Source organism: Periplaneta americana, chromosome 5, assembly GCF_040183065.1.
Source record: "Periplaneta americana isolate PAMFEO1 chromosome 5, P.americana_PAMFEO1_priV1, whole genome shotgun sequence".
In the NCBI taxonomy this organism is placed as follows: Eukaryota; Metazoa; Arthropoda; class Insecta; order Blattodea; family Blattidae; genus Periplaneta; species Periplaneta americana.
Genome location: NC_091121.1, coordinates 42,941,504 through 42,967,598, shown reverse-complemented (window position 1 = coordinate 42,967,598; position 26,095 = coordinate 42,941,504). Strand labels below are relative to the sequence as shown.

Below are 26,095 nucleotides of genomic sequence, written 5' to 3'. Positions count from 1 at the left end.
GATAGATAGATAGATAGATAGATAGATAGATAGATAGATAGATAGATAGATAGATAGATAGATAGATAGATAGATAGATAGATAGATAGATAGATAGATAGATAGATAGATAGATAGATAGATAGATAGATAGATAGAACTTTATTGTCGATGGCATAATGTATGCATAGACATGGTCGAATATATATAATTACAATTTAATTTAAAATAAGTCAAATATAAAAAAAAAACATTATTCATTACGAGGGCCCATGCGTGCATCTTCAAGACTGTAGGGACACAATTTTATTAATTTCGTTATTATATAATTCCTAAATTTGAGAGAATTTTTTTGTATATTTGATACCAAGCTCGCCATTGGTCCCTATCCTGAGCAAGATTAATCCAGTCTCTATCATTATATCCCACCTCCCTCAAATCCATTTTAATATTATCTTTCCATCTACGTCTCGGTCTCCCTAAAGGTCTTTTTCCCTCCGGCCACCCAACTAACACTCTATATGCATTTCTGGATTCGCCCATACGTGCACATGCCCTGCCCATCTCAAACGTCTGGATTTAACTTTTTTTTCTTTTATGAATAAAGAATCCTGTTCCTAATTGGTGATTATCGTTTCCTTCCCCATAATATAACAAATAATCTCCTATTTGTGTTATGCCGTTCCCATCTAACCTAACCTCCTGTACTTGCACAAAGTCTATTCTATATTTAGTTAGTTCTTTTGCTACTAATGTTACCCCTCCTGCTCTATGCAGACTTGTAACATTCCAAGTACCAAATCTCAAAACCTTATTCCTTTGCTGTGGTCGTGCCAGAGAATCAGCCCCATTCCGAGGCTCATTTGAAGGATTCGTAACAAGCTGTTTTTTTACGGTGCTGGGCTGTTAGCCCTTCGCCCAACCCCCAAGCTGGAGGACCATCCCTCAACGGCTGTCCGCGACTGCTTATTCAATATATTCACATCTACCCTCCATATCTGGAGGCCGCCTCCTCGAACCGAAACCTGAGGACGCGCCATGCCGTGGAACATTTGTTTCTACAAAAGTTATTTCAACAGTACTTCTTAGACGCAGTATCTGTCAGAAAGAAATTAAACTGGATTTCTTGTTCCTGTTCAGTCTACCACCTGATTTGTTTATTCGCTCTATTTTAGACTATCCCGAGAACCTTATTTTTGAAGATTTAAAGACTGGCAAACCAATATTAATTGACTTTGACAACTTTTTGAAATGAAAACATTCAATTATTATCATCATCATCATCATCATCGTCATGAGTCAATGATCTAGGTCTAGTGGCTTGTTACGGGAAAATATTTAAGCAAGGAGCTTAAATGTTTATGCACAAATACCTGTTTCCTGCATGCATTTAAGAACCTTCAAAACGCTGTGCCTACAAACCTTCATCAAGCGTCATGAAAACGGAATGTGGTTGTAGGTTCAATATCTGCGTCTGACTGCCTTCATATGCCTTGAACTCTGACTAGCAATTTACGGTACATCTCTTTAATATTCAGCAAATCGATAACTGATGCAACAAAAGATGAACTCCACAAAGTGTGTAGAAACTTGACAAAGTGCGTAGCCTATTGTTGATGTTGTAGTAGCGCTGGTCCGTTAAGCACACAGCAAATAAATGTGGCGGTAGGTCGTAGTAAAATCGGTTCTGTGTGACGATAGGAATTCGCAACGATAATCCAAAACGGCACGCCTTATGAAGTCTTTTTGTGCTCCGCGCATAAACTGGCAGGATGTTATCGAACTTCTGGCGTGTGAACCGCTTTGATTGATTTTCATTACACTCGCTAATAAGGTCATGCCGTTAGAGGTCACGCCTGTACTGTAAATTTTTAACCAACGGCTTCAACGATTCAGCAATTTCAGTTCCAACAACTGAATTATGTGAAACAACACTATTCAATTTGATCCTGCAATTTAGGGCGGTAATGCAGCCTTTCTCGCACTGATTTATATTTAAAAGTGATTACGTAGGGTTTATTTCGTGATAATAATAGAGTAATTACGCCTGGGGTGATCGTGTCAATAAGAGTTATGAGAATCATTGTTATAGAAGCCATTTTGGGCTGTGTAGCGCAATGTTGATTTTATAGAATTGATAATGTTTATAAAATTAACGATTTTTCATATTCGATCCAATTTCATATCAATTACGTCGAGATTACTTCCAACTGCAAAGATAAGATAGAATTAACACGAGATTTAAGGAAATTCCAATGATTGCATGTAACTTCTATACTCGAAATAAAGTAATATAATACAATATTTACTACCTTTATTATTGTAATGTTTTTTATTTGCTACTGGACATACAGATCCACCATGGGAAATAAATTATTTGTAAACACTATCTATTACTATCCTGTCTACAATATACTGTACAGAGTGTTTCCGAGGTGGTGTTACAAACTTTCAGGGATGATGGCGAAGGGCACATGTATCAATTTGAGATAAGGAACCCTGGTCCGGAAATGACTGAGTTGAAAGTTATAAGCAAAAATAGTTGTTTGGAAATGGAATTGTAATTTGCACCACGTGCCCTCCTTCCTTTAACCTTTGGAACAGTCGTGGAAAGATGGTATGGGCCGGATGTCTCCTACGTGGGTACTTTGTCCGATACATTCTGTGAGCTTGTCTACTGTTCCCATTGGCTCATCCGTATTCGAAAATCATGTCTGCATATTCCGCTCTCGTGTACTCCTCCATTTCACTAGGACTGATCGACTGGACACTGCAACTTGTACACATACACTGCTGCCTACAGTCGTGCATATCAGGACCGACCATGTCCGTTACACATTATGCTCTCTACATTGTTTTAGTGTAGTTTCCTGTCCCCACCCCTCAGACAGCGCACTGAATGGAATACTGTAAGTAAATAGCGTAAACAACGTCAGATGAATACGTATGAATAAGATGTACAGATAAATACGCATAAATAAGATGTACAGAGGAATAAAATTATTTCATTTCCACACAACTATTTTTGCTTGTAACTTTCGACTCGGTCATTTCCGGACAAATTAATACATGAACTTTTCGCCATCATCCCTGAAAGTTCGTAACACTACCTCAGAAATACCCTGTAGAACACCTTCAAATACTTGGGATGTGCTGTAAGTAGTAATATTAGCTGCTGTCAGAAAGTCAAAAAGCAAAAAGAGGATATCAATGGCAAAGAAAGCTTTCAATAGAAAAAGGAGCGCCTTCTGTAGACTTCGGAAAAAGAACTAGGAAAGAGACCGATGAAGTGCTTTATGCGGAGTGTAGAATTGTATAGGGCAGTAACATAGACATTACGATTAAGTGAAATGAAAAGTTTAGAAGCATTTGAAATGTGGATATGGAGAAAAATAGAGCATGTGAAATGGAAATACAAAATAGGAAACGAAGCTATGCTAGAAACAGTGGGAGAAAAAAGAATAATGCTGAAACTGATCAGAAAGAGAAGAGAGAAAGAAATTGGGTGGGTCACTGGCTAAGAAGAAAGTGACTAGTGAAGGATCTACTGAAAGGGATGGTGAACGGGTGAAAAGTTCGGGGCGGAAGAAATAAGATGATAGACAACATTAAAATATATGGATCATATACGGAGACTAAGAGGAAGGCGGAAAACGAGGAAGATTGGGGAATGCTGAGTTGAAGTAAAAGATCTGCCCTTGGCCAGGAGATTATGAATGAATCATAGCGAAGTTCACAATACAAGTGAAATATAGATTTCGAAAGTAAATAACGATATGCCTATATCAATGAAGTATTATTTTCAGTACTCGAAGGTAAAGATCGTTGTTGACAATTTAAGTGAAATATTACTTTAGAATTCTAAAGTAAGTAGCGATGTTGATATTACAAATAAGGTTTTACTTTCATAAGTCGCATATAAATAGTTAAGTTAATACAAATGAAATGATGCCTTTATTATTCGAAGATAAATATCGATATTATTAATATACGCGTAAATGGAATATAACTCTGAGAATAGCGTGGTTGATAATACAGGTGAAACGTTACTTTAGAGTTCCAAGATAAATAGCAATGTTCACATTACAAATTAAATATTACATTTGGAATTCGAAGTTAATTATAGATATTAACTATCGAAATGAATTCGAAAGTTAAATAATATTGTTCACAATACAAATGAAGTATTACTTTTATTTATTTTTTAGTAGGTTATTTTACGACGCTGTATCAACATCTCAGTTTATTTAGCGTCTGAATGCAATGAAGATGATAATGCCGGTGAAATGAGTCCGGGGTCCAGCACCAAAAGTTACCCAGCATTTGCTCAACTTGGGTTGAGGGATAACCCCGGAAAAAAACCTCAACCAGGTAACTTGCACCGAACGGGATTCGAACCTGGGCCACCTGGTTTCGCGGCCAGACGCGCTGACCGTTACTCCACAGGTGTGGACTTATTACTTTTATAATTTGAAAGTAAATAGCAATATTGACAGTACAAATGAAATATTACTTTTAGAGTTGGAAGGCAAGTAACAATGTTGATAATAAAAACTAATATTTTTGAGGTGAATTTAAAGGTAAATGAAAAATAACAAAGTACTTGTGTTACTAAATTTAGAGACTCTATTGCTACAAGTTGGCGACACTGTCATACTAGCAATGATAGCAAATTCAGTTTATAGTACAAGTCACTGGAGAGTTGAGAGCTGAGTCAACTCTGCCAAGCTGTCATTCTGCAAACACAGTGATAGAATTGCTTCAGAACTCGAGAATATGTTGCTTAATTTAATTGGGAAGGAAATGGAGACATCACAATAAGACGTTCGCTTTTGATTTGAGAGCCTCAGCTAACGGCATGCAAATTAACTGCGTCCGATAGGAAGACATTCGTTTGATCCGGAATTTACATTTCCCTACTCCGCTTTAACATCCCTAGCATTGGCAAATCTTTTTGTAAGGTTGAACAAATTATTCTATTGTTAAACTAACTGGATGCGTCGACAATTGGAATTAAAGGATTATACTCCTATTATCTCACTTTTTTTCGAGTTCTTAAACAAAATTAAGTTCGAGAAACCGAGCTGTTTTTCAGTTTCCTGTTTTTAATTTATTTGAAAAGAAATTAGTATAAAGAAATAAAAACATTCTTAAAACAATTATGTTAGGTTTTACTGAATGTTGTAGAGGTTTATCTATAGGGTAAACTAGAGTCTGTTGGACAGTCGGGCATGTTGGACATTCTGTACTTTAACGTGTTAACTCGCCACTTGTGGGCACCACATTCTGCTAGAAGTCAATGACGGAAGTAGCCCCACTCATGGCTACTTCCGTCATTGACTTCTAGCAGAATGTGGTGCCCACAAGTGGCGAGGTAACACGTTAAAGTACAGAGTGTCCAACATGCCCGACTGTCCAACAGACCCCAGTTTACCCTACTAATAATAAATCTCTAGCCAAATTTTTTCTGGAAATTTTCGATTTTCCAAAAATAATTGGCGTTAACATGTATAATTAACCATCCTGAAACCGAAAATCGCTTTTTTGAAATTTTTGTTTGTATATCTGTCTGTCTGGATGTTTGCTACCTTTTCACGCGATAATGGCTGAACCGATGTATATGAAAATTGGAATATAAATTAAGTTCGTTGTAACTTAGATTTTAGGCTATATGGCATTCAAAATACTTTATTTAAAAGGGGGGTTATAAGGGGGCCTGAATTAAATAAATCGAAATATCTCGCTTATTATTGATTTTCATGAAAAATATTGCATAACAAACGTTTCTTTAAAAATAATTTCCGATAAGTTTTATTCTATACAAAATTTTGATAAGACTGATATTTAATGAGATAAATGAGTTTTAAAATTACAATAACAACGCCATCTAAAGCGCTGTACTGAAATAAAAACAAATGACTTCGTCTATAAGGGACCTTGGACAACAACAATCGAAACCTATTGAACATAGCCTAAGAGAATGTTTCTGTGTTTGTATGAAGTAATATCGGAAGCTAATTAATTGTTTAATTATTATTTCACCATCGGAAAGTGTAGTTTCTCTAGATGGGCATAATTCTACAATGTTAGTACAGTAACTTCTGAAACATATAGCAAGTAATATAAAGTATTCACATTAAAACTAAATGATATGTAAATCTTCATTACACTATGGTTGCATACAAGAAACATGTTAAAGGAATTGTCATTGCACCAAATGATTGCTCTCTGGACCAAAATGACCGCATTTTAATTATTTAAATACAATTTAAATTAAGTAACATATTAAACGATTTATCCGTCTATCAAACACGAATATTCCCTGGAACAAATGTCCTATTTTAATTATGTAATTACTTTATTTCTAAAAGGTGCAGCGGAGCGCACAGGTACGGCTTGTTAAAAATAAATAAAAAGGAGAATTGCATCAAAATTGAAATATTTGAGTAATGTATCATTCAAACGCTGCCCGGCTGAAAAAAATCCTCAAAAATATTTGATAATTAAAAAAAATAGCTGTTGGGTTTTAAAAAACATTGAAATTATTTATTGATGTAGAGATAATGTATATTAAGCATGCCAATTTTTGTTTCCAGAGAATCTGGAAGGTAATTTTATTTTAAACTAGCCGTACCCGTGCGCTCCGCTGCACCCGTTAGAAATAAATATAATGTAATTACATAATTAAAATAGGACATTTGATCCAGGGAACATTCGTGTTTGATAGAAGGATAAATCGTTTAATATGTTACTTAATTTAAATTGCATCCAAATAATTAAAATGCGATCATTTTGGTCCAGAGACACTCATTTGGTTCAATGACAATTCCTTTAACATGCTTCTTAATTTTTATTACATGCAACCATAGTTTAATGAAGATTGATATCATTTAGATTTAATGTGTATATTTTATTTTACTTGTTATAGGTTTCCATTGAATTATGGCAATAACTTCATTTTAACCCTTGTTTTCTACGTATTCAGTAAATGGCGCTTGGCCCACTATGGTTCTGAACCCTTCAAATAACTTAAATTATATTATATAATATTACATATTATATTATATTATATTATATTATATCAAAAATTACTGTAATAACATCATAGCATTATGTCCATCTAGAGAAACTACACTTTCCAATGGTGAAATAATAATTAATTATACAAATCGGTTAATTTAGCTTCCGATATTACTTCATACAAACACAGAAACATTCTCTGTAGGCTATGTTTCATAGCTTTCGATTGTTGTTGACCAAGGCCTCTTATAGACGAAGTCATTTGTTTATTTCATTACACAGTCTTAGATGGCAGTTATTTTAATTTTAAAACTCATTTATCTCATTAAATATCAGTCCTATCAAAATTTTGCAAGGAATAAAACTTATCGCAAATTATGTTTAAAGAAACTTTTGTTATATAACATTTTTCACGAAAATCAATAATAAGCGAGATATTTCCATTTATTTAATTCAGGCCCTCTTATAACCCCCCTTTTAAATAATATATTTTGAATACTATATAGCCTAAAATCTAAGTTATAACGAACTTAATTTATATTCCAATTTTCATCGAAATCCGTTCAGCCATTATGGCGTGAAAAGGTAACAAACACACAGACAGACAGACATACAAACAAAAATTTCAAAAAAGCGATTTTCGGTTTCAGGATGCTTAATTATATATGTTAGGACCAATTATTTTTGGAAAATCGAAAATTACCAGAAAAATTTCGGCTACAGATTTATTATTAGTATAGATATAGTAAAAATTATACTGGCGAAATGTGTACGTAGACTTCACTTTATACTAAATAAAGTGGTTAATAAATAGCAGTCAACACTGGATGTGATATAAAGTAAGCATATCTTGAGATATGAAGCAAGAGTCTCCTACCTGCCGGCAAGAGCAGCGAGCTCCAGCACCAGCGCAGATGTCCGCAGCCCCTCATGATGCGCCCATGACTCCCCAGGATCTGCAAACAAACAGACATGTACAAGCTGCCTTTGTTTTGGATGTTGGAATTGTTCTAGTGCGACGGAACTCAAACAAAAGGTTCTATGAAAGAGTGAGCTTCATTTAGAGCTGAGATCCAACACGGAGAGAGATGCTGTGCACAACAGTCCGCTGGGAAGTACTACAACTTGTTTTATTTATGGATGTAACCCGTAGCTAAATTAATTCATCTCACATAGTGTGTTACCAATATCATGCAAGATGCAATAGGAGCACGTTACCCTATAGTTGTTTAGTCCATTGTTACTACTGAACATAATGAACAACAGATGTATCCCAACTATTACAGTAAATAATGCCACTATTCCGTACCATTCCGTCGTCAGAAACCTCGGCATTTACTTGGACGAAAATTTAAATTGAGAATGCCAAATAAAGGAAATATCTAAGAGAGTGTGCTATACCATGCATTCTCTTAACCCGTTCAGAAACTTCCTCCCGCCAGAATTAAAACAGACTTTAGTGCAAACCCTCGTATTACCACTGTTTGACTATTGCGACGTAATACAGATTTGACAACTGCAGCGTGTGCACAATATGTGTGTCATATTCATTAGTAATACTCGCAAATTTGACCATATTGCACCCTCGTTCAAATCTTTATCCTGGCTGCGACTTAATAACCGTAGAACACTTCATTCGCTGTCTCTTTTGTTTCGAGTTCCCCACACTTCTACTCCAAATTATCTTCGTTCCCGGTTTAACCACTTATCCTCCAATCACAATCTAAATACTAGGTCACAGGAGAGCCAAATCCTAGCAATTCCTGCCCATAGAACATCCCACTATTCATCCTCTTTTACTGTCTCAGTCCCCCGTGAATGGAAGTCTCTACCTCAGAAGATTAGGGGCTGTCAGACAACAACCACTTTCAAGAACAGGCTAAACGATTTCTTAAGGGAGCAGTCAGATTGAAGTTATAATTGTGACTGAGTTTAATAATTTTATTTTATTTAGGTATGACTATTATTATTATTATTATTATTATTATTATTATTATTATTATTATTATTACATAATGACATAATTATTTTATTGATGTTGTGAAGATAAAAATAATTGTCATTGTATTATATTAATTATGTACTATATTGTATTGTATTGTATTGTATTGTATTGCATTGCATTGTATTTTATTGTACTAATTATGTTCTGTTCATAGCAATGTAGTAATTTTGTATCATACTGGTTGAGTGGAAGAGAAGGTCGAATGGCCTTAACTCTGCCAGTTAAAATAAACCATTATTATTATTATTATTATCATTATTATTATTATTATTATTATTATTATTATTATTATTGTTGTTGTTGTAATCATATGGTTGGATCCCACGACTCGCTTCGAATTTACAGCCTAGATCAAGGCGGCCCAAACTACAGTCTACGGCAACATCTCGTCTTCCGCGATATATTAAATTACTAACGATTTTAGAGTTTTATTTCTTGAACACGACTGTTTCTGCGTGTCTCAACAGTGAAACTTGGCCTGGTTGTGCTAAGAACGATTAGTTCATATTAGTAAATATGGTGATGTAATTCACCACATAGAAGTAAAGTGACTGAGTCACGGTCACACATTAGCAAGTTTTCTTGCTCTACGAGAGGAAATCCACAAATTTCTTGGAGATAATGGTCACCCGTGTGATTCCGATTGGTTATCTGACGCTTAAGAGATTAGTTCCTATGAAAAATTGCGGACATTTTCCTACAGCCGATTTACAAAACTAATATCCTGAAACATTTCCGAAGCGATTCTTTTCTGGATGTTATTGAGAGCATTGAAGTACAGCTTATTAACATTTTTGTAGATTTAGTGAAAATGGATTCTGAAATTCCTTTGTTTTTGTCTCCATTTGTCTGTAACGTTGACAATGCACCGAAACAGCTGTAGTTATAACTAATAAATTTGCAGTGTGAAAATGAGTGAAAGGAGTCTAAAATCTTATAAAATTCTACAAATTAACACCAGATGAAAAATGAAAAGTATATAACTTTGAAGAACCAAGCCCCAAGTACGGTTTCATTGACGTAATACATACATACATATATATTCTATATATAATATACCGGTACATATATATGTGTATGTATGTGAACAAACATGAAAATTAAAAAATAAAGGTTGAAATCGAAATTAAGTTCCACATTTCTCATTAGGTATGTATGCACGTACGTTTCCACAAACTTTGCAAATATTACTAGCATTAGAAATAAAATTAAATAAGAAAGTAGGATTTGATTAAATCATCAGCCCTCCAGTAAGGGTCACCGTAAGGATCCTGAATACAGAACAGTCAGGCCTATGTTTTTTAAGTCGTTAATTGATTAAAAACACTACTAAACTTTGAATTTGGGATTCGCTTGATGCCAAAATGTCATATTGACAAAATTGCTTTTCTTTAAAATATAAGTTATATTAGATGACATGTAAAGAGTCCCTAAGAATTTATAATAGGATGTTTTGTATTTGAAAGTCTTTGAATTTTAATTTCACTAATAGTTTGTAGGTAGACTGTGGAAGGGAATCTCTCTCCACACTTCTGACGGGCACTGATTAACAGGTATGTTGTATTTAGAAGAGAGGAAAGGTAGGCATGGTTTATATTATTTCTAGTTTTTATTTGTTGACCTCGTCCGCTTGTGAGGGGGTTTCTCTCAAAGTGGATGGTTGGATCTAATACCATGGCCTTATTCTTAACCCTGTCGATGGCTATTATGTCCTTGTTCCTGTTGGAATCTGCGGCCGAAATGCAGTGAACCTCTTCATGAACTTCCTAAACGAGATGTTTTAGGACTTCTGCAATATTTGTCCTCACTCTATGATGTCTGTTGTTCCGTAGCAACTCGTTTTTCTTACAGAATCTGAACAGCTTTTTGCTGCGAAATACATGCTCATAACTATTCGATTTATACATTATTTTAATTTCCAGAAATTATGTTTAATATAACATATAGCTCGCGAGGAAAAGAAGTGACTAGAGGAAATTAGAAGTGTTTGTTAATAGTATTTGGTAGTGAAATGTTACTAATATTGGAGTGTCGACTAAGTTAGTGTACAATCAGAGAAATTGAAATGATAGGAAGACAGCAAGTATTTCAATGTAAGTTTACAAATGAAGGTTGTGTTGACTTACAAAAATAGTGGCAAACGGAAAATTTATCGGGGTGAAAGGGAACAATTAAACAAAATAAATATGTGATTCAGTGTCTAATGGAGAAATAGGGGATGAGAGTGATGACAGAAGTGAGGAGAGGTAGAACTGATTGCAAATTAGAGAGGAAAATGAATGAGTATGATTAAATAGTGTTAATAAAAGTTAGTTCAAATTTAGGAAAATTTTAGACGATAGCAAGTGCTTCAATATAAGTAAACAGTAAAAGTAGTGAGGTGTTCATTAGAAAGAAGAGAAAATTTTAAGGTGAGAGGTTAGAAAGCAAATTGAGAGTATGTATTATAGTAATAGAGGTAAAACAGGTTAAATAAGATGACTGCACACGTCAATGAAAGTTTATTGTAATTAGAAGGTAATGGGGAGCACGAATACAGAGATGTGGTGGCGACCCATTACCAAATAAGAGTTGTAGAAATAAATATATCATATCATATCGTATCATATAGCTCGCGATCGATCGTTCTTGTAGTTACTGGCCCTTAAAAAATAACGTTTTGGCGCCCTTGGTGTAGATGAATTTAAAATATCCTCCCCGCGTTCCTCTGTCTGTCAAGATTCTGTTACCTCTTGGTTCGTAAACATCTAGCACTAGAGGTCAAACACCTTTGCAAATGTCACCGTCAGACCTGCTGTCATTTCAGTAATAACAGTAATCCCAAAATATACAATTGAACACTTAGATGCCCTGCAAGCATAGCAACAGTTAGAGTACTCATATGCTTAAATCAATAGTACTGTGAACTGGTCATATTGTAAGATACACTCTGTAAGGATAATGTTGTTAGAGCAGGGTTGCTATACCCATCTCATTAATATTGTACTATATTAACTGTATAATAATAATAATAATAATAATAATAATAATAATAATAATAATAATTGCTTAGGAAAATATTTGGAGCTAAGAGGGATGAAGTTACAGGAGAATGGAGAAAGTTACACAACACAGAACTGCACGCATTTTAGCCTATTCTTCACCTGACATAATTGGGAATATTAAATCTAGACGTTTGAGATGGGCAGGGCATGTAGCACGTACGGGCGAATCCAGATCAACGTAACTTCCGTTCTTGGCCCGAGAATATCAGTAATTATTTCATTATGGAAATATTCTCTTCTGAACTGTACGATTCGATTATTGACTTTGCTACGTATGTTAAGCTCCTTATACGACAAGACTGTTTATCTGAATAACAACTATTAGCAAAAGAGAATTTCAAAGCATATCTTTCGAGAATTTCCGAGAATTATGAAAATATGCTATTTAAATGTTATTTCCTCAAACGTTTTATAGATTAAAAGCAGGAATACGAGCTTTTAAACATTTAAAAGACTTTTACACTGAAATATTAATATTTATACAAAGTAATGAACTTGTGAAAATTGAAACTTTCTTCTACTTTCAAGGAAACACATTAGTAATAGCTTTGATAAGCATTTCTGAACAAATATGCCTTTGTAGACAGCAGAGTTTAAAGAAAATGAAATTACAGAATATCTTATCAGATTCGCTGTTTGAGAACGAACCTCAGTGATGTGAAATTATTTTTGTGCGAGATCGTGCGTATTTGCTTGTTTTCCGCACAGAACCAATACGCGGTAAGTGTGAAATACCACATTCAGTATTCCCAACGTAACACACATAACAATTTCCCTCTTCTTACAGCTTAAGCGCGACACTCATTTTACTGCTTTAGGCTTTTAACATATTATTTTTAGAGACGTTTAACATAGTAATAATTATAAATTGGAAACTTACCACTGCAATTTCACCTAAATTGCAATGTTAATTATTGTTTTTAAATATTTGCAAAAATTAAGTAAAGTCTACTACTCCACGAAACTTATTGCATTCCTGATACAAGTAACATTAAGGAAGCCGTGAAAAAATCAACGAGATTCCAGATGCCGATGTTATTATTGCAATATGTTATATAAATAATATTGTTAAAATATTAAAATGAAAAATAAATCATTACATAACCTTACCGTTTGTTTTAAGTTCGCATTTATAGACTGAGGGAAAAAAAAAAGACAGACGTAAATCACGGCCTGCTGGAGTATAGTAAACACAGAAAACATTTTACAGCAACAAAGTTGAAGAAAGATATTTTGGTGTTCCGAAGTTGGCGACATTAAACAGAAATCAAGATGGAGATTTCATTGCAACTAATTATAAATTCGTCTTTCAGGTATGTAATAAACGATCTTCGCACAAAATAATGTACGATACACGAGCAGTATGTTTGTTTTCATGTTCTCGGAAATTAAAAAAGCTCAACTACGTTTCGCTTTTTCAATCTTTTCCTCGAACATGAAAACGTCAACATACCGCTCTTGTAACGTATATTACTATTACACTGAAATATTAATATTTATACAAAGTAATGAACTTGTGAAAATTGAAACTTTCTTCTACATTCAAGAAAACACATTAGTAATAACTTTGATAAGCATTTCTGAACAAATATGTCTTTGTAGACAGCAGAGTTTAAAGAAAATGAAATTACAGAATATCTTATCAGATTCGCTGTTTGAGAACGAACCTCAGTGATGTGAAATTATTTTTTTTAAGACTGGCTTATTTATCCAGAAATTGATTCATCTGTTCAGCAGTGCGAATACACTTCGAAGATATTTTATGAAGTTCACTTACTTCGGTTTAGAAAATTAATAAGGGAAAGAAAATCAGTGTGAATGATGCATAAAATCATTTAATATTTTAATGAATTGGTTATTCAAGGCTTTTTGCGAAGTATTTCTAGAACAGTAATTGAGATTTTGAATAGCTTCCTGGTAGTCGGAAAAGTCGCGGGGCGGAACACTGTATTGATTAATCTTCTTAAACGTGCGACAAGAAATAAGTTGGTATCGAGAGAGAGAGAGAGAGAGAGAGAGAGAGAGAGAGAGGTGGATAGAGAGAGAGACTTCCGCAAACAGGGAGGCTCGAATCCATGAAAACATTTGTTCTCTCTCAGCCCTGCATGCCTTATGCAAATTTGCTCAAGGGTAGAAAGATAACCGGAGAATTCAGAACACGTTACGAGCATGCTCTTCAAGTTACGGACGCAGCGACCGGAGATGACACGGCGTTATGGAATACAAGATGGGAGTGGATTCCGGCACCCTAATACATTTTAACACTGCAGCTCTCTCCCAGCCTCCAACCTCGCATTTCATAGGGCACTATGCCCACCTACATCTTAATTGTGACTGTATTTTTAGCCTGACCGTTTTGACGTAGAACTGTCTTTCTCCTCACTAAGTACGAAGATAACTTGTGAATTGACCGTCGCGTAAAGATCTAACTACCTTTCTTATTCTCCTTCTTTTCTCCTTGTACACACTGCATCTTCCTTCTTCTCTTTGTACCTTATTTTCCTAGTCCACCTTACATTCCTGGTGTTCTTCTTGCTTTCTCCTTGTCCTCCTTGCATTCCCCTTGTTCTCCCTGCATTTTCTTTTTTTCTCCTAGTATTTTCCTTGTTCTCCTTGTCTTCCCCTTGTTCTCTTTACCTTCTCCTTTTCATCTTGCACTCCATTTCATCTTATGGAATTCCCCTTGTTGTTCTTCTCTTCCCATGTTCTTGTATTTTCCTTCCTGTCCTTGTATTCCCTTTGTATTCTCCTTGTCTACCTTGTATTCCTCTTGCTCACGTTATATTCTTGTTGTTCTCCTTGCATTCAACTTTGTTCACATTTCATTCCGTTTGTCCAAATTTCATTCCCCTTCTGCACCTTGTATTCTCATTTTCTCGTTGTTTTCCTCTTGTTTTATTTGTATTCTCCTTGTTCTCCTTGTATTCCTTTTGTTCACCTTATATTCCTTTGTACACCTTGTTTCTCTCTTATTTTCTAAGAAGTTCTTCTGACGGGAACATCCTTGATGCTGTTATTAGATTTCAGCGGGAGATTGTCAACCAGAAGAGGTGGCTAATGAAAGACGGAAAATTTATGAGCCTACAATTCAGTATTATCTGAAAAAATATCACCTCAAAAGGATTCATATCTACAGCATGTAAGTTGGAGCTACAGGCATAATATCGAAACCCCTGTTCAAGATTTGGAAACTTTTTCACCTAGATGTCCAGAACTAGACAGCCGTAGCTCTGTTAGCTATAAAGGGTTGCTTCAAATTCATAAGAATCACTGTCGTAAAATTTAAAATTAATTTCTTTCTTGCTTGTTTTTAGCATTTTTTTAACTATCGGATATTTTAGTAAGTTATTTGTATTTTTTTTACTGTTTTAAAAATAATCGATTTGTATTAGGTACTATTTTTTGTTGTTACTAATTTTATAAGAATACTTGTATGTATATGAAAACAGAGATTAAGGAGAATAAGGTGCTTAGGAAAATATTTGAGGCTAAGAGGGATGAAACTACAGGAGAATGGAGGAAGTTAAACAACGCAGAATTTCACGCATTGTATTCTTCACCTGACATAATTAGGAACATTAAATCCAGACGTTTGAAATGGGTAGAGCGCGTAGCACGTATTGGCGAATCCAGAAATGTATATTGAGTGTTAGTTGGGAGACCGGAGGGAAAAGAACTTTCGGGGAGACAGAGACGTAGATGAGAGGATAATATAAAATGGATTTTAGGGGGATGGGATATGATGGTAGAGACTGGATTAATCTTGCACAGGATAGGGACCGATGGCGGGCTTATGTGAGGACGGCAATGAACCTGCGGGTTCCTTAAAAGCCATTTGTAAGTAAGTAAGTAACTTGTAAGTATATGACATTTTATTCCTTATTATTTTATAGTATGTCTCTGTAAGCAGCGTACGTACAATAGTAGGAAGTGTTAAAACACACACACACACATACACATAACCTATATAGTGTATATGCGATCAATAAATTATTTTCAGAATTGGGGAGTATGAAATGAAGATCCGCCATCTTACGAAAGTATAAATATGAATATAACAAAATGCTATGATCCTTTTCAGTGTGTGAATTTAAAGTACGAATTTAAGCACAGTTAGATCTTCATACATGCATGTTGAATGATTGTACGTTTTGAAGCTTAACTCTGTTTGATTTTTGCTTAAAGGAAAGGGCAGGAATGTTCTGTTTGCACAAGAGATAAGCGTGATGCATTTATTGTTGCAGCGCTCCTCCCTGCTATTAATAGAGCGGTCCCATACGCTAATGTGAAGAATAATTTACCGCTTCCGTGCCATCTCGTGCTCCGTTGTCACGCAAATTCCATGTTGCAACCACGATCTCCATCCCCAAAGAACTCCACCATCGATAAGTATGATAGTGTTGTTAGTAGGATGGGCAGTATTTATTCAGAAGTTACGTTAAATAGATATTTGACTACTTTCTACAGTCCTATATTCCTCGTGGTTTTTATGACTACATTCATTGACAAAGCAAGATTGGTTTTAATCTAACTTATATTAGAATAACACAATTATTTTTTAATATTTGTTATACCCATAATTAACAAAAATAATAATGTTCCATTGATGCCAGTATGATAAATATTGACGATTTACGAACACTTTATATATAAATTTGGCTGAAATGCACATACAGTAGAGTATCAGGAGGTCGCTGCTCTGGTTCGATTCTCGATGGGATCATAGATTCTTTTCAATGATCTATTCTTTCCGGCCGCCCCACAGTGGTCTAGAATGAAAATTTAGCGGGACATATTAATAACTTTTCAGCTTCCTAACAGATTTTTATGAAATTTTACACAGTAGTTACATGTAGCATATATGTTTTGTATGCAAGCTCTCGTTACGTTGGTATAAGGGGAACTACCCCTTATAGGGGGGCGCATTTAGACAAAATTAGAAACTTTTCTCCTATCTGACAGATTTTTATGAAATTTTACAAAACAGTTACAAGTAGCATATATGCTCTGTATACAAGCTCTGATTACGTTGGTGTAAGGGGAATTACCCCTTATAGGAGGCGCAATTAGACAAAATTAGTAACTTTTCTCCTATTTAGCAGATTTTTATGAAATTTTACACAGCAGTTACAGGTAGCATATACGTTTTGTATACAAGCTCTCGTTACGTTGGTATAAGGGGAACTATCCCTTATAGGGGGGCGAAATTAGACAAAATTAGTAACTTTTCTCCTATTTAACAGATTTTTTTTAAATTTTACAAAGCAGTTACAAGAAGCATATATGTTTTGTATACAAGCTCTGATTACGTTCGTATAAGGGGAACTACCCCTTATAGGGGGCGCAATTAGACAAAATTAGTAACTTTTCTCCTATTTAACAGAGTCGTACAAAGGTTTACAAAGTAGTTATAGGTAGCATGTATGTTTTGTATAGAAGTTCTCGTTACGTTGGTATAAGGGGAACTACCCCTTATAGGGGGGCGCAATTAAACAAAATTAGTAACTTTTCTCCTATTTGATAGATTTGTATGAAATTTTACAAAACAGTTACAAGGAACATATATGTTTTGTATACAAACTCTGATTACGTTGGTATAAGGAGAACTACCCCTTATAGGGGGCACAATTAGACAAAATTAGTAACTTTTCTCCTATTTAACATATTTGTATGAAATTTAAAAAGTAATTACAGGTAGCATGTATGTTTTGTATACAAACTCTCATTACGTTGGTCTAAGTGTAACTACCTCTTATAGGGGGGCGCAATTAGACAAAATTAGTAACTTTTGTCCTATCTAACAGATTTTTATGAAATTTTATACAGTAGTTACAATTAGTACATTTGTTTTGTATACAAACTCTGTTTACGTTAGTATAAGCAGAAGTGCCCCTTACAGGGGGATGCATTTAGACAAAATCGTATGGGGGGAATGTAACATTTTAGGCACCTTTTGGACACTCGGAAAGCTTATTTGGTACATAATTAACAAGCTGTCATCTTGAATTCCCTGAATTATACTGCGGAAGCAGATTCGGTTCACAGATATTGAAATAACTGCAACCGAGAAAAATTGCACTACTGCACCTGGAAAGAATAGTGCTCATAAATTATTACTTCCGCAAATCTGCGCACCTTAAGACTAGATTTAAAATAGAGGTAAATAGTGGAGGAAGTTTAAAAAGAAAACATTTTTGGACGAACCAAAGGTTTTTTTTTTTTTCTCTACCTTAGCAAAGTCTGCACTCAATGGTTATATTTATATTTTGTCCTGTGTCCATTCATGCTAATTTTACATACTATAATAACATTCAATGTAACAAAAACAAACAGTGTTACATACCTAAAGAACTACTTGACACGTTGGTACCAAATATGAATGGAATCGACCACTTACAACAGAGTTACAGCACAAAGAAAACGGCAGACTCGCGGCGCTTGCTGAGTAAGAATGCTGGGTGGCGAAATGTGGTATGTTACCGGCCTCTTATCTCGCTATGCAGCCACCTCCGCTGATTAAGATAATCAATTGAGTGTTACTCAGTTATATAGGAAAAATAATTTAAGAGTTTAATTTCATTTTTTTACATGTCATTTTTCTGCATTTGTCCTCCTAAATATGGATTTTAGACCACTGTGCGCCCTAGTGTTTCCTCAGTCTCTAAGAGAAATAAGTGCCAGGGATATTTTGTTTATTTACCAAAGTCCCCTTCAAACGATATAAATTTACTGAGATATAAAAAATGATCGGAATTTCTAATGGACGCCAGTATGCAAGAAGTTGGGTTCGCAGTTCGTGTTATTAACATAGCGAAAATTCTTCGCTTGAGCAAACACAAGACAAAAACATCGATAGCAAGATTTCTATTGCGAATTGGGAATAGAATCTGGATTCAGTGTATGTGGTGATGTTGATGGCAGTGGTGATGATGAAGATGATATTGATGACGAAAATAATTATGTAGCGATGATGGCTGTGGTAATATTTATTATTATTATTATTATTATTATGGCCACTGCAATAATGATGGTGATAGTGATGATTAGAGACAGTCAAAATTCTTGAACAAAAGGAGCTAAAATTCTTGATTAAAAAGGGTAAAAATTCTTGAGTGAAAACGAAAATTTCTTGAGTAAACCTGAAATTTTCACCCTGTTTTATTAAATTATTGTGTTGCTTAAGATAAGTGACAATTATAATTATACATTCAAAGTCTTACATTGACAACAATTCTAAGATACATTATTTAACATTCAAAGTTGTACGCAGACAACAGTTCTAAGTTTGTTATTCTAAGGTTTCTTCTTCTATTTGTTAGCACACGCGACAAGTGTGAAAAAAAAACGTTCACAGTCAACATTAGAAACTGGAACCCATATAGCTTGGAGTGCTCCGTCCACAAAATCACTGTGATCTTCACGTAACGACAGCAAACCTTCTCGCACTGAAAGTTCAGGACTATTTTTAACTATGTCCTTCAGTTCACTGTATGCATGTACTGCTACATCAGGTGATAGATTCTTTAAGGTTGGCATCTGATCAAAGAGAGATTTCAAACTGCTTTCAGTTGCATCAATGCTTAACAAATTCTGTTTGTAAAACAGTTCTGATACCGGTTGAAGAAGTTTACTACACAAGAAACGACATATAGGCCTATCGATCAACGATCGATAGTCTTATACTTCTTCGATAGCGTCTGCCACTTTTCAAAGCATTTACGAACTGTTTCAACTCACACCATCTGAGCATTCCAAACCTTGTGCATTTTTGAAACAGAACTTCTAAAATTTCCAAATTTAGATAATGTATTTTTAGTTGCTGAAAAATTTCGTCTTCTCCCGAATAACGATAGAAAATATACTAAATTCGCGAGTCATAGAATTTTTGCGATTTTTCGCGAGTGTTTCGCGAGTTGAAACGTGTTATTATATGATATTTTTTGTGAACCATGATTTAAACCATGTTTTTTGGTTTTTAGGTTTTTTGCGATTTCGCGAGTCACGAATTTTGACTGTCTCTAATGATGATATATTGGTGATGATATTGTTAGTTTCCTAGAACAGAATTATTATGTCTAAGGATACACGTCGCATTAAACTAAAAATAGGATGTAAAATCATGGAACAAGAAATGACTTTTAAATACTTGGATATACAGAGTAATAGCAATGAAAAGTATTCACAGATGAAATCGTCCATCGAGCAAACAATGCAAGCAAAATATCTAGTTGAATGCCTAAAAAACATAATTTGTAAATACGATGTAAGAGTAATGGAACGGAGAAAAATTCTCTCCGGCGCCGGGATTTGAACCCGGGTTTTCAGCTCTACGTGTTGATGCTTTATCCACTAAGCCACACCGGATACCACCCCGGCGTCGGACAGAATCGTCTCAGATTAAGCTCCAACTCTTGGGTTCCCTCTAGTGGCCGCCCTCTGCACTACGTCATAGATGTCTATGAACGTAGGACTGAAGTCCACACATGTGCTGAGGTGCACTCGTTATGGGTGACTAGTTGGCCGGGATCCGACGGAATAAGCGCCGTCTTAAATCACGAAGTGATTTACGCATATCATATATATATATATATATATATATATATATATATATAATTTGGAAAATTAAAAATTTGTGAATTTAATATTAATTTTTCTGTTGTAATGGTATTTATCAATAGTTCTGTATAGTTCTATTATGTTTAAGACTTCCCAGATGTCAATAAAGGTTTAGTGCTATAAATATCTATATACATCATTTTTTCATATTTCTCAGAACATTACTTTTGGTTCTTAGCACATTTAGAATGTTAGGTCTTCATTTGCTTTAATCTTTGTCAATTTGGATTTGAATATTGACTCCTACGTCTAATCTCGAAACCGACACACTAATGTCAGCGTCAGGGGTTGTGAAAAGTTTTGTATTAAAGATCAGTCGCGAGGATCAATCCGGGAACTGCGCGTCACGGCCATGTTGATCGACCACAGACAAACATCCAACCAGTCGATCGTCTGCGGGCATTTTAATGAGACTGCAAGGCGGTTTTCATTCTGTTCATTAGCTGCGTTGTGGCAGCTCACGTTTGTCTGCACCGAGGAATTCAGCCGTAGCCAGATGCAGGTAGAATTCGATTTTATAAGCTGCAGGGCTTGCGAGTTCTGAACTGACTCTGGAAAAATTTTTATCGCTATGCATGTCCGTCCTCGTCAATGTTATTGTTATTGTTTCATCATTATCTTTGACATATTCATACTCTATTCATCGTCTCTGTCACAGTCGTCATCTTTCTATAATTATCATTGCCACGTCTTTTTCATTATCGTCGTCGTATTTATAATTATTGTCATAGTGTTCGTACTTACCGTCAACTGTTATCGTTCGTCATGATCAACGTTACCAATGCCATCATCTGGCATCGTTATCGTTGTCAGCACTCGTCTTCGACGTCGATTTTCGTCATCACTATTCTCGTCCTTGTTTCTGTCGCCGTAACATCGTCGACATAACATTATCACGTCGTTATCATAATAATCATTGTCATATTTGTTGTCTTTACAATCTGGAATCACAGAATGAGCAATATGTAGGCCTACTAGATAAGGCTTATTCATTCAAAGTAATGTGTTGGTTGTGAAGAAGTTATAAATGAATGAATGTATGGATTTTATGGTTGCTAATGTGTTAGTTGTCATGGAAAAAAAAAATTAATTCACAGCACTGAGAATAAGGCCATTGTTTAGGTTGCTAATGACGATGAAATAAAGACTAGTTTGTATACCAGTCATGGATAAAAATATATTTAATCATTTTACATTATTTAATACCAGAACTGTTGGGAGAGTCGTCGGATTTTGAGTATTCTTTTGTTTGTTGCTATGCGACTGTTGAACGAAACGTGTTTTCACTTATTCTCTAGGGAGGTAATGTGACTTAAGTCTCTTCATCGTTGTCAACCAAAATTATCTATAGTAATGTCACGAGAGGTCTGAGATTCGCCGATAAATCCACGAACGAAGCGAGTGGATTTATCTGGGAAATCTCAGACCTCGAGTGGCATTTATTAGGACTATTTCGTGAATAAAATAAAAATGTAAATAATATATCCCTAAAATTCGATCGCAAAATGTTAATAATTGTTTATTAACGAGTACTTTACCTATTCAGACATTGTGAAGTTGAAATACTCGTAGATGAATATCGATTACTGCAATAAAGAAATTCGATGTTATTATTCAGTAATGCCAATTGCGAAATACAGGTTTAACAATGTTAATTACATGTACTGCACTTTTCTCTTATTATTATAACATAAATACATTATTTTTCATTATCTGCTGAAATCATAATTTAATTTAACAGTAACAGTGGGGACAGCTATATACCAATGCTTATGTATTCACAGCGAGACATGTTGTTACACAGTGAAGGCATCTCTGTATAGACAGGCCTAATTAAAACCCGAATTTTATTACGCCATACGGAAGGCAGTTTGATCAAAAGACCTTGTTATTACTATGCAAGGCCATTGGGTTTGATATGCGATGATAGGTTATGTTACCTGTGGAAGCAGGACCAATCTCAGCTGTGTCTTATTTCGACAGTTACAATCAGTGCTACACGAAAGCATTTTTTATAGCTCGACAAACGCATTCTCGCTGTGGTGTGTAACGGAACTAAAGCTGCATCTACACAGTTCAATATTGCAATCGCATATGCGTGCAATCTGGGAAGAATATTGAAAGAATCAAGTTTAAAAGGTACGTTCAATTAAGATGCATGAAGATTTTGTGTCTAAATGGTGCGCCGTTTTGAACGTCGTCTTCACTGCGTCAATATATTAATTAATATTAAATATCAATCTTGCATTCATTGCTTTAAAGTTGAAATAGAAGTTTAACCGTGTAGTTGCATCTTAATGTATTCATGATCATCAATTTACGGGGAAACAGTTGGCGACAACGACTAAACAAAAGAACGACCTTGCGATAAATTGATAGCGATAAATCTAGCTGCAAAAATTATCGCAAAGTCTGACTGTGATTGGTTGGAATTCAAAATTTCATTGCACTTCATTGGTCTAAAATGGAATGACGTCATATAAACGAAATAGTCAACAGTAATCTCACTAGAGGTTTTGATTATCGAGAGAAAATCAAAACTCGAGTGGGGTTTAATTGACTATTACACGATTAGAAGAAAGTATATAAAGATTAGAAGTAACGAAGTACTCCAATACAATAAAATAATTAATTGCCTTACGAAAATACAAAACTGTCTTCAAATTTGTACCATCTCAACATTATAAATATTACGCTAGTAGATGGCAGTAATGTGTTATGATCAACTGTTTTCTTGTTATCAGTTATTCAGTCGTGCCAACTATGGAATCTTCATTGAACTCTGTGGACGGTTACTGGTCAAGAGGGCTTTGTTGATTCAGTTCCATTTTTATTAAAACAGTTGCATTCCACTTCAATTATCCCGATCACAATGATCAACGTCACTTGACAGATGATTTTCTATAAATCTTAGTATTAAACAATCTCTGATACGTGACTATTCATAATATCATATAGCAGAAGCTGTAACATAACCTAAATAATATAAACGAGTGTTAGAAAAGTTTTAATTAGGGATGATGAAATAAACCAGAAACGTTTTAATTAACGATGATGAAATAAAAAATAAACATGAATAATTTTAAAAGAAACAATTATTGAAAGTACAATTTTCAAATTTGAATGTTTTAGTGGTTGGTGGTTCAGTTGATGTTATATTGGACGTGTACGTAAAAGAAGTGAACTCGTTGATGTACATGGTGTATCCCTCAACTTATTCAGGATTTCCGAATGGTGCTCTTCATTTATTTGTAAATGGGGTTTCAGGGAAGATGCACATCTATGACCAGTGATCTTTATTAATTCTTGTTCTTGAATGCCAATGCGAGTCATATTTGAAAGTGCTGTGCATCGACTGGAGTGGTTTGTAATTTTCTGTTTCTTGACGTCCAGACCAATGCAGTTTGAAATGTTGGCAAACAAAGAAACAAATGCTAGGGTAGTGATAAAAATAAACAAATGCTAGGGACGCGATAAAATTAAACAAATGCTAGGGACGCGATAAAATTGTGCGATAAGCATCCATGATTGGTTGAAAGACGTCCTTTCGTACCGTATTTTTGCCTAAAGTAGTGTGACGTAGTAAAAGTGTAACAGTCACGATAAAATCCATTTGAAGAGTCTACAGTAAGAATGATGGATGTCACTTTCTTTTCGAAAATGGACCAAGATTGTCAATGTATAGCTTAAGACATGTAGAATGCACATAGAGAGTTACATGGCATTAACGCTGATAGTCATTGTCCAGTAATGATCGGAAAATCACATTTAAGCTTTGAGCACTAAGCATTTCAAACTTTCAATTGCTTTTCCTGAAAAATGTTTTCCAAATGACACCCATTATTATTGTAGTGGACTCTTAATTTATTTCCCTAAAAACAAGCTAATAACAGCATATTTATGTCAGTGGGTGTGGAAGAAAGTTTATAATTATGCAATCTGGATAAAATGAACTACTGTTTGTTCAATTCAAGATAGTCGCAAATTTTCTTTCGTCTGTTCAGTACAAGTAACATATTGCTATTCAATTTAGGATTGATTTATTTTGTATTTACATTCTTCAGATTTGTTCCTCACATACTTTGTTCAAAGCCACTTTAGTATTCTCATGAATGCTTTCACTTTTGTTGTTGTCTAACGATTTAACATTTGAATGAGTAGCTGTGCACATTCTCTCTTATTCATTCATTTGAACACATCTATCGTTTACTTCGATAGCATGGCGTAATTTGCAGCTTATTTCAAGCGGAAGTTTTAGTTTTGCGGTCCTTACTACTTCAGAGTTTGAGAGTTAACTAGCAGTTCTCGAGTGTGTTTTGTGGTTGGTAGCAGTGCATTACAGTGAGAGACGCTTGCTGCTTCCAATCGTCACCTGATCTAGGTGACAGTACAGTCTTGGAAACAAGTTATTGCTGTTTCAAAAAGTGAGGGTAGATAGATGGCTTTGAAAATACGTAAACTGTAGTGGATAAATATTTCTAAATGTACATATATTCTTCTTTTAACATTTACAGTATCCAACATTTTAAGATTTCCAGCATTCCATATCGTTTCATTGCCGTTCTTCCAGATTCCTTTTTGACCTGAGTACGTCTATGCTATTCCATAAAAATCGACCGAAACATTTTAGGCTAGTTTTGTCGCGCCAGGCGAAGGATCATACGTTACCTCGAGTTGGAGTTGATGACGTCATCTAGCAAAACGCGTGGTTAACGAGAAAGACAGGCTACGGCGCGACGTCACATTCTTAGTTAAAACATGGCCAACATTGAACAAGTTTAGGCTATATATAAATGCACTTTTAACGTATTTTTTTTTTAGAACTTTGAACATGTATTTATATTAGGTGATTGTCAAGATGGCCATGACTAGACCATGATAACCACGTGACTCCGGCTCCGATTCGCGCCGTAGTCTATCTTTCTCGTTATTCACGGCAGGGGGAAGTTGAGACATGAATTGGCTGGTCGCGAGGCAACCGAGACAGTGTAACCCGAGAATACGAAGCGTTAGAACGTTCGCAACAGTGTCAAACGATTCGTAACGAATCAAGCTAGAATCTCAATTGAGCAAAAATCAACAGTCGATGAGTTAAATCGGAAAAAAATTCGCGAGTGAAATTGAGTGAAGAGGGAAAATTCACAATGTCGAGGCATATGCAGCACAAATGGGAGAGGGAGCGTAAGCAACGGATAGCAAATGATAGAACACAATGGTTGCTATAGCAACTGACATGTTTACTCTCAATGCGAACAAGATGGCTACTCCTAGGAATCCCAGTACAACGAAGATTTATTTTTCAGTGTATCTGGAAAGAAGAGATGTTGATTGTTACTACTGACGTTTACTTTAACAGCAGTTTTATCAACGATGTATTTACGTATAAAACTTGCGGCTGTGTCTGCGGTACAGTCTAACCTGAGTTTTCCTC

At 35.1% G+C, this 26,095-nt stretch overlaps 1 protein-coding gene across 9 annotated transcripts in view; it reads right to left on the bottom strand.

Moving 5' to 3' along the window:
- The window catches only part of Dscam4 (Down syndrome cell adhesion molecule 4), an 888,085-nt gene that overhangs the window by 337,387 nt on the left and 524,603 nt on the right, over positions 1-26,095 (bottom strand). For all 9 annotated transcript variants that reach the window (XR_011332025.1, XM_069825522.1, XM_069825527.1 and 6 more), the window contains exon 2: positions 7,877-7,955. Coding sequence is in view for 8 of the 9 variants with exons in the window: in XM_069825522.1 (XP_069681623.1) it covers positions 7,877-7,931 (55 nt within the window). In the remaining variant the exon portion in view is untranslated. The remainder of the gene's footprint in view (positions 1-7,876; positions 7,956-26,095) is intronic.